General features: G+C 47.5%; 1 protein-coding gene and 1 pseudogene across 1 annotated transcript; one reads left to right on the top strand and one right to left on the bottom strand.

Annotated features, from left to right (window-relative positions):
• Window positions 1-4300: 4300 nt before the first annotated feature.
• On the bottom strand, window positions 4301-7921 carry LOC140857955 (uncharacterized; annotated as a pseudogene).
• A 377-nt stretch (window positions 7922-8298) lies between these two features.
• Window positions 8299-10801, top strand: LOC105045129 (polyphenol oxidase, chloroplastic). The gene is made up of 2 exons (XM_010923284.4): window positions 8299-9651; window positions 10035-10801. The coding sequence occupies exons 1-2, from the start codon at window positions 8452-8454 to the stop codon at window positions 10596-10598; spliced, it is 1764 nt and encodes a 587-aa protein (XP_010921586.1). The 5' UTR covers window positions 8299-8451; the 3' UTR covers window positions 10599-10801.
• Window positions 10802-11161: the final 360 nt, after the last annotated feature.

An 11161-nucleotide genomic window follows, 5' to 3' on the forward strand; every position in this document is an offset into this window, starting at 1 on the left:
ACAAAAGTGAGAAGCTCGTGGCCCGAGGTTGCATCCACTAATTGGTCAATTCTAAGCAGAGGGTAACTGTCCTTCGGACAGGTTTTGTTCAGCTTTTTGAAGTCTATATACATCCTCCACTTGCCGTTCACCTTCTTGACGAGAACCATATTGGAGACCCAGTTCAGATAGTTGACTTCTCTAATGAATCCGGCTTTCAGGAGTTTATCAACTTCCTCAACTATTGCCTTCTGCCTTTCCAGTGCATGACTTCGAATTTTTTCCTTTATCAGCCGATGTTTGGGATCAATAGCTAGATGGTGTTCCATGACTTCCGCATCAATCCCCGACATGTCTGTCAGAACCCAAGCAAAAACATCCATATTTTTTTGTAGAAACTTGATGAGCCATGTCCGTACCTCTTCTCCTAGGTTGGAGCTGATCTTCATCACGTGCTCTTCATTCCCATCGTTCAAAGGAATTGAGACAAGATCTTTAATTGGCTCACCCCGTTCTTCAGCAAGGTCGTCATGGGTGTCTAATCCATCAACCGGACAAAGGTCAGACTGACCATTTCTTTGTAAGGCTATGTTATAGCAATGTCTTGCCAGGATTTGATCTCTTCTAACCTCTCCGACCCCTTGGCTTGTAGAAAATTTTAATTTCAAATGGTAGGTCGATACCACAGCTCGGAGGGCATTGAGGCTAGGTCGATCGAGTATTGCGTTGTAGGCAAACGGCGTCCTTACTACCAGGAAATCCACTTGCGCTCTAGATTATTTCAGGCATCGACCTACAACTACGGTCAAAGTTATTACTCCTTCCACTGGCACAGCATCGCCAGTGAACCCTACCAATGGGGAGCTTATTAGTCCTAATCGATCATCCGGAATGGATATTTTTGAGAATGCATCGTAAAATAAAATATCGGTCGAGCTTTCACTATCAACAAGAATACGGCATACATCATAGTCAGCAATATTTAAAAAAACTACGACCGCATCATTATGGGAGAATTGAATCTCCTGGGCATCTTCTTCAGTAAAGGTTATAGATTCTTCAGTCCTCTACTGCTTGGGCGGTCCGCTCGATCCACTACTGCTCCCACCGGGGTCCTCCAGAGAGGGTGTTGATGATCCCGATTGGAGGCCGATCTTCAGGCTGTTCTTCCTTCCTTGACGGCTCTGGTTGTGGTAGGACCCTCGACCGATCTTCCCTACCTTCAGGCTGGCGTCGGATGAATCTGTTGAGCCGACCTCATCTGATGAGCTCCTCGATCTCATCTCGGAGTTGAATACACTCCTCTATGTCATGACCATGGTCACGATGATAGAGGCAAAACTTGTTAGGGTTGTGCTTTTCGGGGTGTGTGCGCATCCTTTCCGATCTTGGCAGCTGCTCCCTGATCTCATCAGCACTTGAGTTTTTGGAGCATTGAGAGGGGCATAGCTGTGGAATCTTCCTGGGGGAGAGCTCCGTCGAACTCTGTGGTCCGGGCTTCTCTGCCTACGAGCTCGGGAGGGAGTTCGGACATGCTTGTGTCCGGAGGGAGTTCGAGAATGTGGCCGAGCTTCACTCGACCCTTTTTCAGCTGCGGGCTTGCTGAAGTCGCCCGCCTGTCGCTCCTTCGCGGCCTCCTCATCCTTTAGCTTGAAGGCTTCTTCTGCTCGGGCATATCCTTCAGCTCGAGCTAGTAAATCAGTGAAGTCTCTGGGATACTTCTTTTTCAGAAAAATAGAAGGTCATTCTTTTGAAGACCGCTCTTCAGGGCGGCCATTGCAACTGATTGGTCCAAGTTCTGGACCTCCAATGCGGCGGCGTTAAAATGGTTGACATAAGTTCGGATGGATTCTCTCTCCTTTTGCTTGATGTTGATGAGGGACTCCGAACCTCTCCAGGGACGTCAGCTGCTGACGAAATGAGCCACAAACTGGTGGCTCATTTGATCAAAGGAGAAGATAGTACCCGCTTCAATGCCGAGTACCAATTTCTTGCTGCTCCCTTCAAGGTAGATGGGAAAGCTCGACACAAGATGGTGTCTGGCACGCCATGGAGCAACATCATTGTCCGGAAGGCCTCCAGATGGTCAACCAGATCCGAGGTCCCATTGTAGCTCTCAAATTGGGGGAGCTTGAAGTTCGACAGGATCGGTTCCTGCATAATCCTTTGAGAAAAAGAGGGTCAGTACAGATATCCTCATTGTAAGCAGGGGGAGCATGGCGGAGCTCTTCGATCCATCGATTCATCTCTTGGAACCTTTGATCCAGGAGATTCTCTCGATCACGAATCTCGAGGATCTTCTGGCAGAACGGAGGTAGAGACCCTCCGGAGGTGGAATCGTGATCAGACAGAGGGCTCTCCACCCTCTGCTTCCCCTTTTCGGGGGATACAGGGTGACTGGCCCAAGTGGGCTGCCCGATCGCCAATTTTGGAACTCCGACGATGCTCTTTCCAACCGCACAGATGCCTGCGGCTGCTATTGCTGCATGGTCTGCACCACTTCGGTGAGGCTCCTGATCTGCTGAACCAGCAAGTCGAATTGCTCCATGCCAACTACCGTTGCCGGAGGAGGATCTTGAAAAACTAGAGACGAGGCCGGAGCTAGCGGATCTTGCTGAGATCTGGCCATGGAGGCCGTAGATCGCCTGGTGGATGTATTTCGGAGAGGCATCAGGTTGGGATCTGGCCGGAGAAGAAGAAGAAGATGTCGAAGAAGATGACCGGAGACAGTTTCGTTGAGTACTCCTTTAAAACAAGGATCCTGCGAAGACACCCCTTCCTCTAGCACCAATTCTGTTGGTGCAGAATTTCACTAATGTCGGAGAAGCTGGAGTCGAGGGGATTATGATCGCCATCGGGACCTACAAGGAAAGTCTAAACCGGAGTTGGGGGTGCTCCGGCAAGACCCTCCGATGCTCAAGTTAGTACTCTGCTTTAACAGAAATGGAGCACTCGAATGAAATTTTAGCAGAGTTTAGAGATAGTGCTTAGAGCTTAGAGGAGAATGTATCTGGGGGGTCTCTTTTATAGATGGGAGAGCGTAACCGATTGACAGCGACGTCCATAACTGCCTGGTAGTGGGCCGTTCGGGGCCACATAAAGTTTGTTATAGAGAGTAGTGGTATCCGTTGTCGTGACTTATCGGAGAGTGGTGGGGCCACGTGGAGTTTGTTACAGAGAGTGGAGTGGTGTCCGTTGTCGCGACTTGTCGGAAAGTTTGGGTCGGACAGCTAAAGCTCGATTGGGATGTCTGATGGAGCAGAATAGCTCTCTGTCTCAGCAATCTAAAAAAGCTCGGATATTTTCGAGGTTGCTGATGGGTTAACTGTTGTTGGGTGCCTTAGGTGTTGATGCTGCAGACAGAAGTCATCTGCTGTAGAAGTTCGGACGGAAACTTTTTATTGAAGAAATTCAGCTGGAGTCCGATTGCTAGAGAAGTCCATCTGGAATTTATCTAATGTAGAAGCTTGTCTGAAGACTGTCCGCTGGAGAGGTCCGGTTGCATGAGGAATCCGACAGAAGGTCGATCGATAGTGAAATTCGGAAGGTGCTATAGAAGGTTGACTGATAGAAGAGTTCGGAAGGCGTTGTGGAAGTTCGTCCGCTGGAGGAGTCTGGAGGACATTATGGAAGGTCGACCGCTGGAGGGGTTCGGGGAGAATTTGTCCGTTGGAGGGGTCTGGTTGGCACTGTTGAAGTCCGATTGGCGCTGTTGAAGGTTGATGGCTGGAGAGGTACGGAAGATATAGGAGACAGTCGGTCACTGTAGAAATCTGGCTGTTGGAGCCCATCCGTTGTAGAAGTTCGTCTGGAATCCATCCGCTATAGAAGTTCGGACGGAGTCCGATTCTTGCAGAAGTCCGAAAGGAGGCCGCTTACTGTAGAAGCTCGGATGGAGACCGGTTGCCGTGGAAGCCCGGATGGAGACCGCTTATTGTAGAAACTCTGCTGAAGTTCGAAAGACGGTCGACCACTGTAGAAACTTGGATGGAGTCTGGTTACTGTAGAAGTCCTGCTGCTGGAGAAGCCCGGATATTAACGAAGTCCGAAAGAAGCTCGGAGTAAAGTCGATCATGACAGAAGGAAGTCTGGAAGAGATTCGGAGAGTAGTCGACCACTGTAGAAAATCGACTGATAGTAAAGTCCAGAGAGCATTTGGAGCAGTCTGATAAACAACTGAAGGAGCTCATTATTGGAGAAGTCCGGAGGGTACGATAGGAGTTCGTCCGTTGGAGGAATCTGGAGGACACTATGGAAGGTCGACTGCTGGAGGAATTCGGATGGTATTGTGGAAGCTCGGATGGCCGGGGGAGTTCAGAAATACGCCGTACAAGGTCAGAAGTTGAAAGAATCCTGAGAGGGTTGGCCTCTTACGAACTTCAGCAGGATTATTTTATACCTAACAGGTGAAATTCGCCTACCGCGGTGGATCTCGATCGGGCCACTCGGATCCATGGCAGTTTCCGATTCAGCAAGATCGAGGTTTGGGGTGCAGGCTTCTCGGAGTCGAGGGAGATCCGGGGGAGGTCCTCGTGGTCAGGATGGGAGGAGGACAGCTGGGAGGAGATAAACATCGACTCTGAGTCCAAGTCGTGGAGCAGTAGGGGGCTGAAGAACGAGTCTGCCGATGGCGATATAGGGTCTCAGTGGAAGAAATGCTTTAGAGATTTGGGGTCGCGTTCTTGGAAGCGGCGATGGCGGGCTTCTGGGAATCAGGCTTCGAGGTCTATGACTTCTTGAGGCCGAGGATCTCCATCCACTGGCTAGAACACCATGGCGCCTTGGGAGAGAAGACGTAGGGGTCCAATCTGATGGCATTCTTCACCCCCCGCCGTGACTTGAGCGGCTCGAGCAATCGAATTTCGTCAGTGGATGCCCGAGGAAGCTTCGATGCCGTCGGTGCCGACTGCAGCGAGACTAGTTTCCCATCAGAGAAAAGCTTGTCAGTGGGCAGCATCACGACAGGATTGTTGAGCTGGAACTCGAAGTTGACAAGGTCATTGCTGGCGTTCTTCGGCTCGTAGATTTCTAGCAGTTTACAAGAAGACTTTGTTGGGGCGGCGGTTGAGGCAGGGGCAGGTTGGTCACCCTCAGCGAGGTCACGGCACGGCCGGCCCTGGGGCGGGTCAAAGCGGGCGACCGCCCCAGGCCCCTTTTTTTTTTTTTTTTCCGTCTGGTCTGCCTGGGAGTGAGAGGATAAGAGAATGGGATAAGTGCCTCATGGAGATGTTGTGCCATGCACAAAAAATGTGAATCAGTAGATTAGATTCGATGATCCTTGCGAATCATATTTGTGACCCCTTGTGGCAAGCATCATAGGGTATCGAGGAATGTGAGTAAACCAGTTTCAAGAGATTGACAGAGAGGAGGGAAGCAGGGTCAGCACAGGGACAGGTCGAATTGGGCGACTGCTCTAGGCCTTAGGCCCTGCATTAATATTCTAATGGGATGCAAAGTTGGTTTTCTACAATATTATAATAAAAAAAATAATTAAATAGGTTAATAATAAGTTTTACACGTTGCTTAACGAATATATCTATATAAAATTATTGTATGTGGATTAATTTTTTAATAATAATTAATATTTAAAATATGTTAATTTTTATTAGAGAAGGTCCTTTTTTTTCATTTAGCCCTAGGTCTAAAAAATATCAGGACCGGCCCTGGGTCACGGTTGAACAAGATCCGAGGGTTAAGCCAGCCGTAGGCAGAGTAGGCCACCGACATGCAGTCGAGGAGGCCCTCCGATGAGACTCCGACGTCGTTTACCAGGGCTGAGGTTGTGTACCAGGGAGCTGAGCGGGAGAGGAATCGGGTCTAAAGCCAATTGGGCTCAGGCTCGGGCCTGGATTCGGATCTGTATTTTTTAAAAAAAATCTGATCTGAAGTTCGAAAAATTATTTCAGATCAAATTTGAATAGAGGTAGGATCCGATTTGACTCAGTTCCAGCCCTACTTATATTACTCTCAAATAATTGGGTTGTCCTTGATTGATGCCTTGGGATTACTATATAATCGCATTAAAAAATGGAAGGAATAACTTCTTTTAGAAAAAAAAAAATAAGAAGGCTATGAGCATTGAAATTTCTCTGTCCATTGGAACGTCACCCGCACAAATACTCAGGATACTTTTTTAAATTTAGAAAATGAAGTAACTCTAAAACGCTATTTTTATTAATTTTACTGGTCTACATTGAATTATCTTTTGTAATCACTTCCGTTATTTCTTGATGCCGAAGAATATTAGTGTGCCTAATATTATCCAGATGGAAAATAACAATTATTTTGTTAAAAGCTGGCACTTATGAAAACTAATTTAAAAAATTGAATAATTATTTTATAGTACTTAAGATGGGTCCGTTTCTCTCCCTCCCATTCTCTTGTTCTGATCCAGTGAAAATCGTCTTCAATACCATAATTTATGCAATCAAAAGATTTCCAAATTTAATATAAAAAAAAACTCATGCACATATATATATATACACACACACACACCCGTGAACGTCGATTCTTGATGGCGCCCACACTCCGTTATGTCCACCCATTTGTCTCAATCAGCTCTATTGGGCATGAAACCGTATGCAAGTTGAAGGAATATACTCAAATGGATGACGCCGACAGGAGGCACAAGCTGGAGGTTCTAACTTGTGGAGAAAGAAAGTCTCCCTACTGATCCATGAGATGTAATTTGGATTCCATCCCCATCCCGTTTGCTTGGCCAAGTTTTCACTTTTCCTAACTACATGGGAAGAAAAACACAAAACATGCATGAAGGATTTTTATTAACAATCAAAGTATTGAGCTTTCTTTTTTTTTTTGGTAAAGCAAAGTATTGAGATTTGATATGCATTGTTTGCTTATATCTTGAAAACATGAGTTTTTGTTACCTAATGATTAGTTAACACAATAGATGGAGATCATTACTTCAAATCCCCTCCAAGAGAACTATTTGCTTAGCTCACTTGTTTGTCATATTGAATATTTAACAATGCGGGATCTAATGATCCATCCAACAAAGCAAAATATGTTGAATCAATCTGGCATGGCACCTAATAGATTTCTAACTTATCAGTTGACCGATGTTCATTTCTGCTAATTTAGTAAAAGTGAGCAGAACCCCAGCACACATTTGCATGAAGGGAAGCTCAAAGTATCTTTGGTTTTTTTTTTTATTTTTATTATAAAATATCTTTGATTCACCCAAACATATGAGAATCAGCAAGAAAATCAACCATAGCCATTCATAGTTGTGCATCTTAATACTATTGGTGGAGGAAATGAATGAGGAGATCTGATATACCTTAGAACTGACCATAATTGATATGGTAAACTGATCAATGGGAGCTCACCGTGTAGCCATAAGTTGACCAATAAAGATCCTGATCGACATAGAAGTACGTAGAAAGTCCTTCGAATTTCAAAATCTTTTCTTAACTTGTGATAGCTTGGTCATGATCGCGAATAGTGTTCATAATCAAATGAGTGATTTGCATTTGATGAGATGCATTAGTAAAATGCTAAGGCATGACTTTCGCACGTGGTGTGATTTGTTACCAAAAATGGCCGACATATATGTACGATATTTTTGGCAATGAGCCTTTGCCCTGATTTATGTGTCACTTCCAAGCAGTCCTCCTAATAAATTTTCCTAAGTTCACTAGGTGTTCTTCCATCCTCCTTATGTTGCCACTCTATCTCTCACAACATCTCTATTGTTCCCGGAGAGTTTGAGTCTGATTTAGACATTAGAAGATTTTCCATCAAATATTCTCCAATAAATAGATTTTCTATGTCCACGGTGTTTTAGATCGGAATGCAGCCTCAAAGCCACCACCTAAGCACAACCTTCTCTATCATTTTCGGCCCGATGATGGGGCAGCATCCTTTAAATTAATCTCTCCACTTGGGATAACAGACCAGCCAACTTCTCCAATGATCTCATTAGCTCAATATTAGGATTAGATCAAATCTCAATGGCAATAAATTGACATTAAAAGAAGAATCAGGATCTCATATTCAGAGATTCGATCCATCAGTAGATGATTCGTAGCCATAAAATCGAGGGGAGAGGAAATAAAAAAAGACACATAAGCAGCACCCACAGCGGCCCAGCAGAACACACTCCGGGAATCGGATCTCCGCGGAGCCCTCAAAAGCTTTGCCCCATAATTAGGCCAGAGTCGGTGCGCAATTATTGATGGTCTGAACATAAAGGTTTCACTTGCTGGGAGCATGGGTTCTCTGCTGTGCACCGCACGGTGCGGTGCACCGCAGAGGATCCGCGCGGGTCTATATATAGCGTTGCTTGCACCATGTCTCAGGCTGCAACATCTGCCTTGTTCCCCCTCCGCTCGCGGTTGTCGCTATAAGGTGGGAGAAACCAATTAGCCAAGCTAGTGTCAGTACTCACAACACCGTCCATCCATATATCCACCCTCCCTCACAATTTTTCACGTAAACAATCAACCAGACATGTCCACCAGTGTAGGTTTCTTGAGCACCATCTCCCCCTCCGCATGTCCCCTCCAAGAACGCCGCTCCGGCGCTGCCCCGTGCCGCCGCCTCATCCGGCCCCGTGTTTCCTGCCACAGCAACGGTGACGCCCGGCAGCCGCCACCATCATCGCTGCTGATGGACCGGCGCGACGTGCTGATCGCGCTAGGCGGGCTGACCGGCGGCACAGCAGCAGCAGGCAAGATGGCTCTGGCGTCGCCGGTCATGCCCCCGGACCTCGCCAAGTGCCACGACGCCAAATCCTCTGGGCTGGGCGACAACCTCAAATGTTGCCCTCCCTATACCAGCGCCGACATCGTCGACTACACCTTCCCGGAGACACCGCTCCGGGTGCGGCGTGCCGCGCACCTGGTAATTAACGACAGCGAGTACATGGAGAAGTACGAGGAGGCGGTGAAGAAAATGAAAGAACTGCCGGAGAACCACCCTTGGAACTTCTACCAGCAGGCTCTAATTCACTGCGCATACTGCAACGAAGCCTACGACCAGGTGGGCTTCCCCGGGGTCCCCGTCCAGGTCCACTACAGCTGGTTATTCCTCCCCTGGCACCGCTACTACCTCCACTTCTACGAGCGCATCCTAGGCAAGCTCATCGACGACGACACCTTCACCCTCCCATTCTGGAACTTCGACTCCGATGACGGCATGACGATACCAGAGATCTTCACCAACGACACCTCGTCGCCTCTCTACAACGCCAACCGGGACACCTCCCACTACTCGTCGGCCATCCTCGACTACAAGTACAGCTACGGCAACACGGCGGGAAGCGGGGAGACAGGGAACGCGCTGGTGCTGGCCAACCTGTGCTACATGAAGAAGACGTTCAAGCAGTCCCTGCCGCTGGCGGAGCTATTCATGGGGGACCCTCTGCGGGCTGGGCAGGAGGCGGATACTACCAATGGGTTCGGGCAGCTGGAGAGCATCCACAACGCCATCCACATGTGGGTGGGCACGCCAACATCTCCCCACACTGACATGGGCGACTTCTCAACCGCCGGCAGAGACTGCATTTTCTTCAGTCTCCACGCCAACGTCGACCGCCTCTGGCACATCTACCGCATGTTCCGTGGCAACAAGGTCGAGTTCACCGACACGGACTGGCTCGACTCCACATTCATCTTCTACGATGAGAACGAGCAGGTTGTCCGAGTTAAGGTAATTGCTTAATTCACCGCTCATACCACCATCTTTTCGTTTCAATTTGATATATTATATCAAAAGAATGTTCATAGAAATCAGTTGTGTAGATTGTGGAACCATTTTGCTGCTCATTTTCTTTCTAATTGCTGCAAAGGTAATGGACTTTTCTTCTTCCATTGCTGTATAAATTACAACAATGGATTTTCAACCAAAAAAGATATGCGCATAGATACAATACAGAGTAAATTACTACCGATGGTTAAAATTTGATGTTCCCTTGGTTTGTACTTGTTTACTTATCAAATTAGTGCATACATCCATTTTTCAAATAAACATGAATCGATATTGACATGGATATATTTTTTCAAAAAAAAAAAAAAAAAAACGTCGGAATCCAGGTGAGAGACTGCCTGAAGCCGAACAAGCTTAGGTACATGTACGAAGAAGTGCCGATCCCATGGATGAACAAGCTCAACTGCGTTAAGACCACGGAGATTAAGGAAAAGACGAAGACGGAGCTGTCTCTGGTGCGTGTGGGACCGTTCGGCTCGGAGCCAAGGGAGCTGTCCCAGACGGCGCTGCGAGTGATGGTGCCGAGGCCAAAGAAGAGCCGCAGTAAGACAGAGAAGGAGGAGAAGGTGGAGGTGCTGCTGATCAAGGACATCTCGGTCGATACCGAGGGGCCGGCACGATTCGACGTGTACATCGCGGCGCCCTACGGCGACCTGGCTGGGCCCGACTATGGGGACTTTGCGGGGACCTTTGTGAGGCTGCCGCACAAAGGGATGAAGGGCAAGGAGAGGAAGGGCTCCCTCAAGCTGGGGATTACCTCCCTGCTGGAAGACCTGGAGGCCGAGGACGCCGAGAAGCTGGTGGTCACGCTGGTCCCTCGAGTCGGCGAGTTCACGATTGGGGGGGTTCTGATCAAGCTGCTGCAGACCGACAACCCCAGACTTCTCTAAAGCGTGAATTATCTGTCGACTAATAGCTGGATTTCTGTTCCGTTCCCTTGCATTGCGTGGCATTTGCTTTTTGGAGTGATTTGTCTTTATCTCAACAGTTCGCTTCCGTATGGCGCGTCCGGTGGCGCAGCTAGTGGGTCATGAGCTGTCGTCGTCCTCTTATGAATAATCCATACATATGCTGTATGTTGCTCCAGCTTCTAGTCCTGTCTTTGTTTTGCCTCTATCCTGCCGACGTGACAAGTTAATTTAAGGCTACAAGATTTCCAGAGTGGATGCCCGAATGGGAACTAGTGGTTCCATGTTCCAAACGATGCGTTACTGTTCCCCGGAGGAACGAAAACCTGTGGTTGGTAGGGCGTTGGATTTTTTATTCTTATAAAAAAAATATTTCAGCAGAGATTTCGGCCGACATCTGTCCTAGGAATCCAGGAACGTGAGATAAATAAAACTCCTCTGTGCGCGCCCATAATCCTAAGCCCGTCAGACTTTTATATTTTTAAATATTAAAAAATAATTTTGTTATTATTAAATATTAATATCAAAGACAATATAATATTAAT

The sequence above is a fragment of the Elaeis guineensis genome, chromosome 5 (assembly GCF_000442705.2).
Source record: "Elaeis guineensis isolate ETL-2024a chromosome 5, EG11, whole genome shotgun sequence".
NCBI classification, from domain to species: domain Eukaryota; kingdom Viridiplantae; phylum Streptophyta; class Magnoliopsida; order Arecales; family Arecaceae; genus Elaeis; species Elaeis guineensis.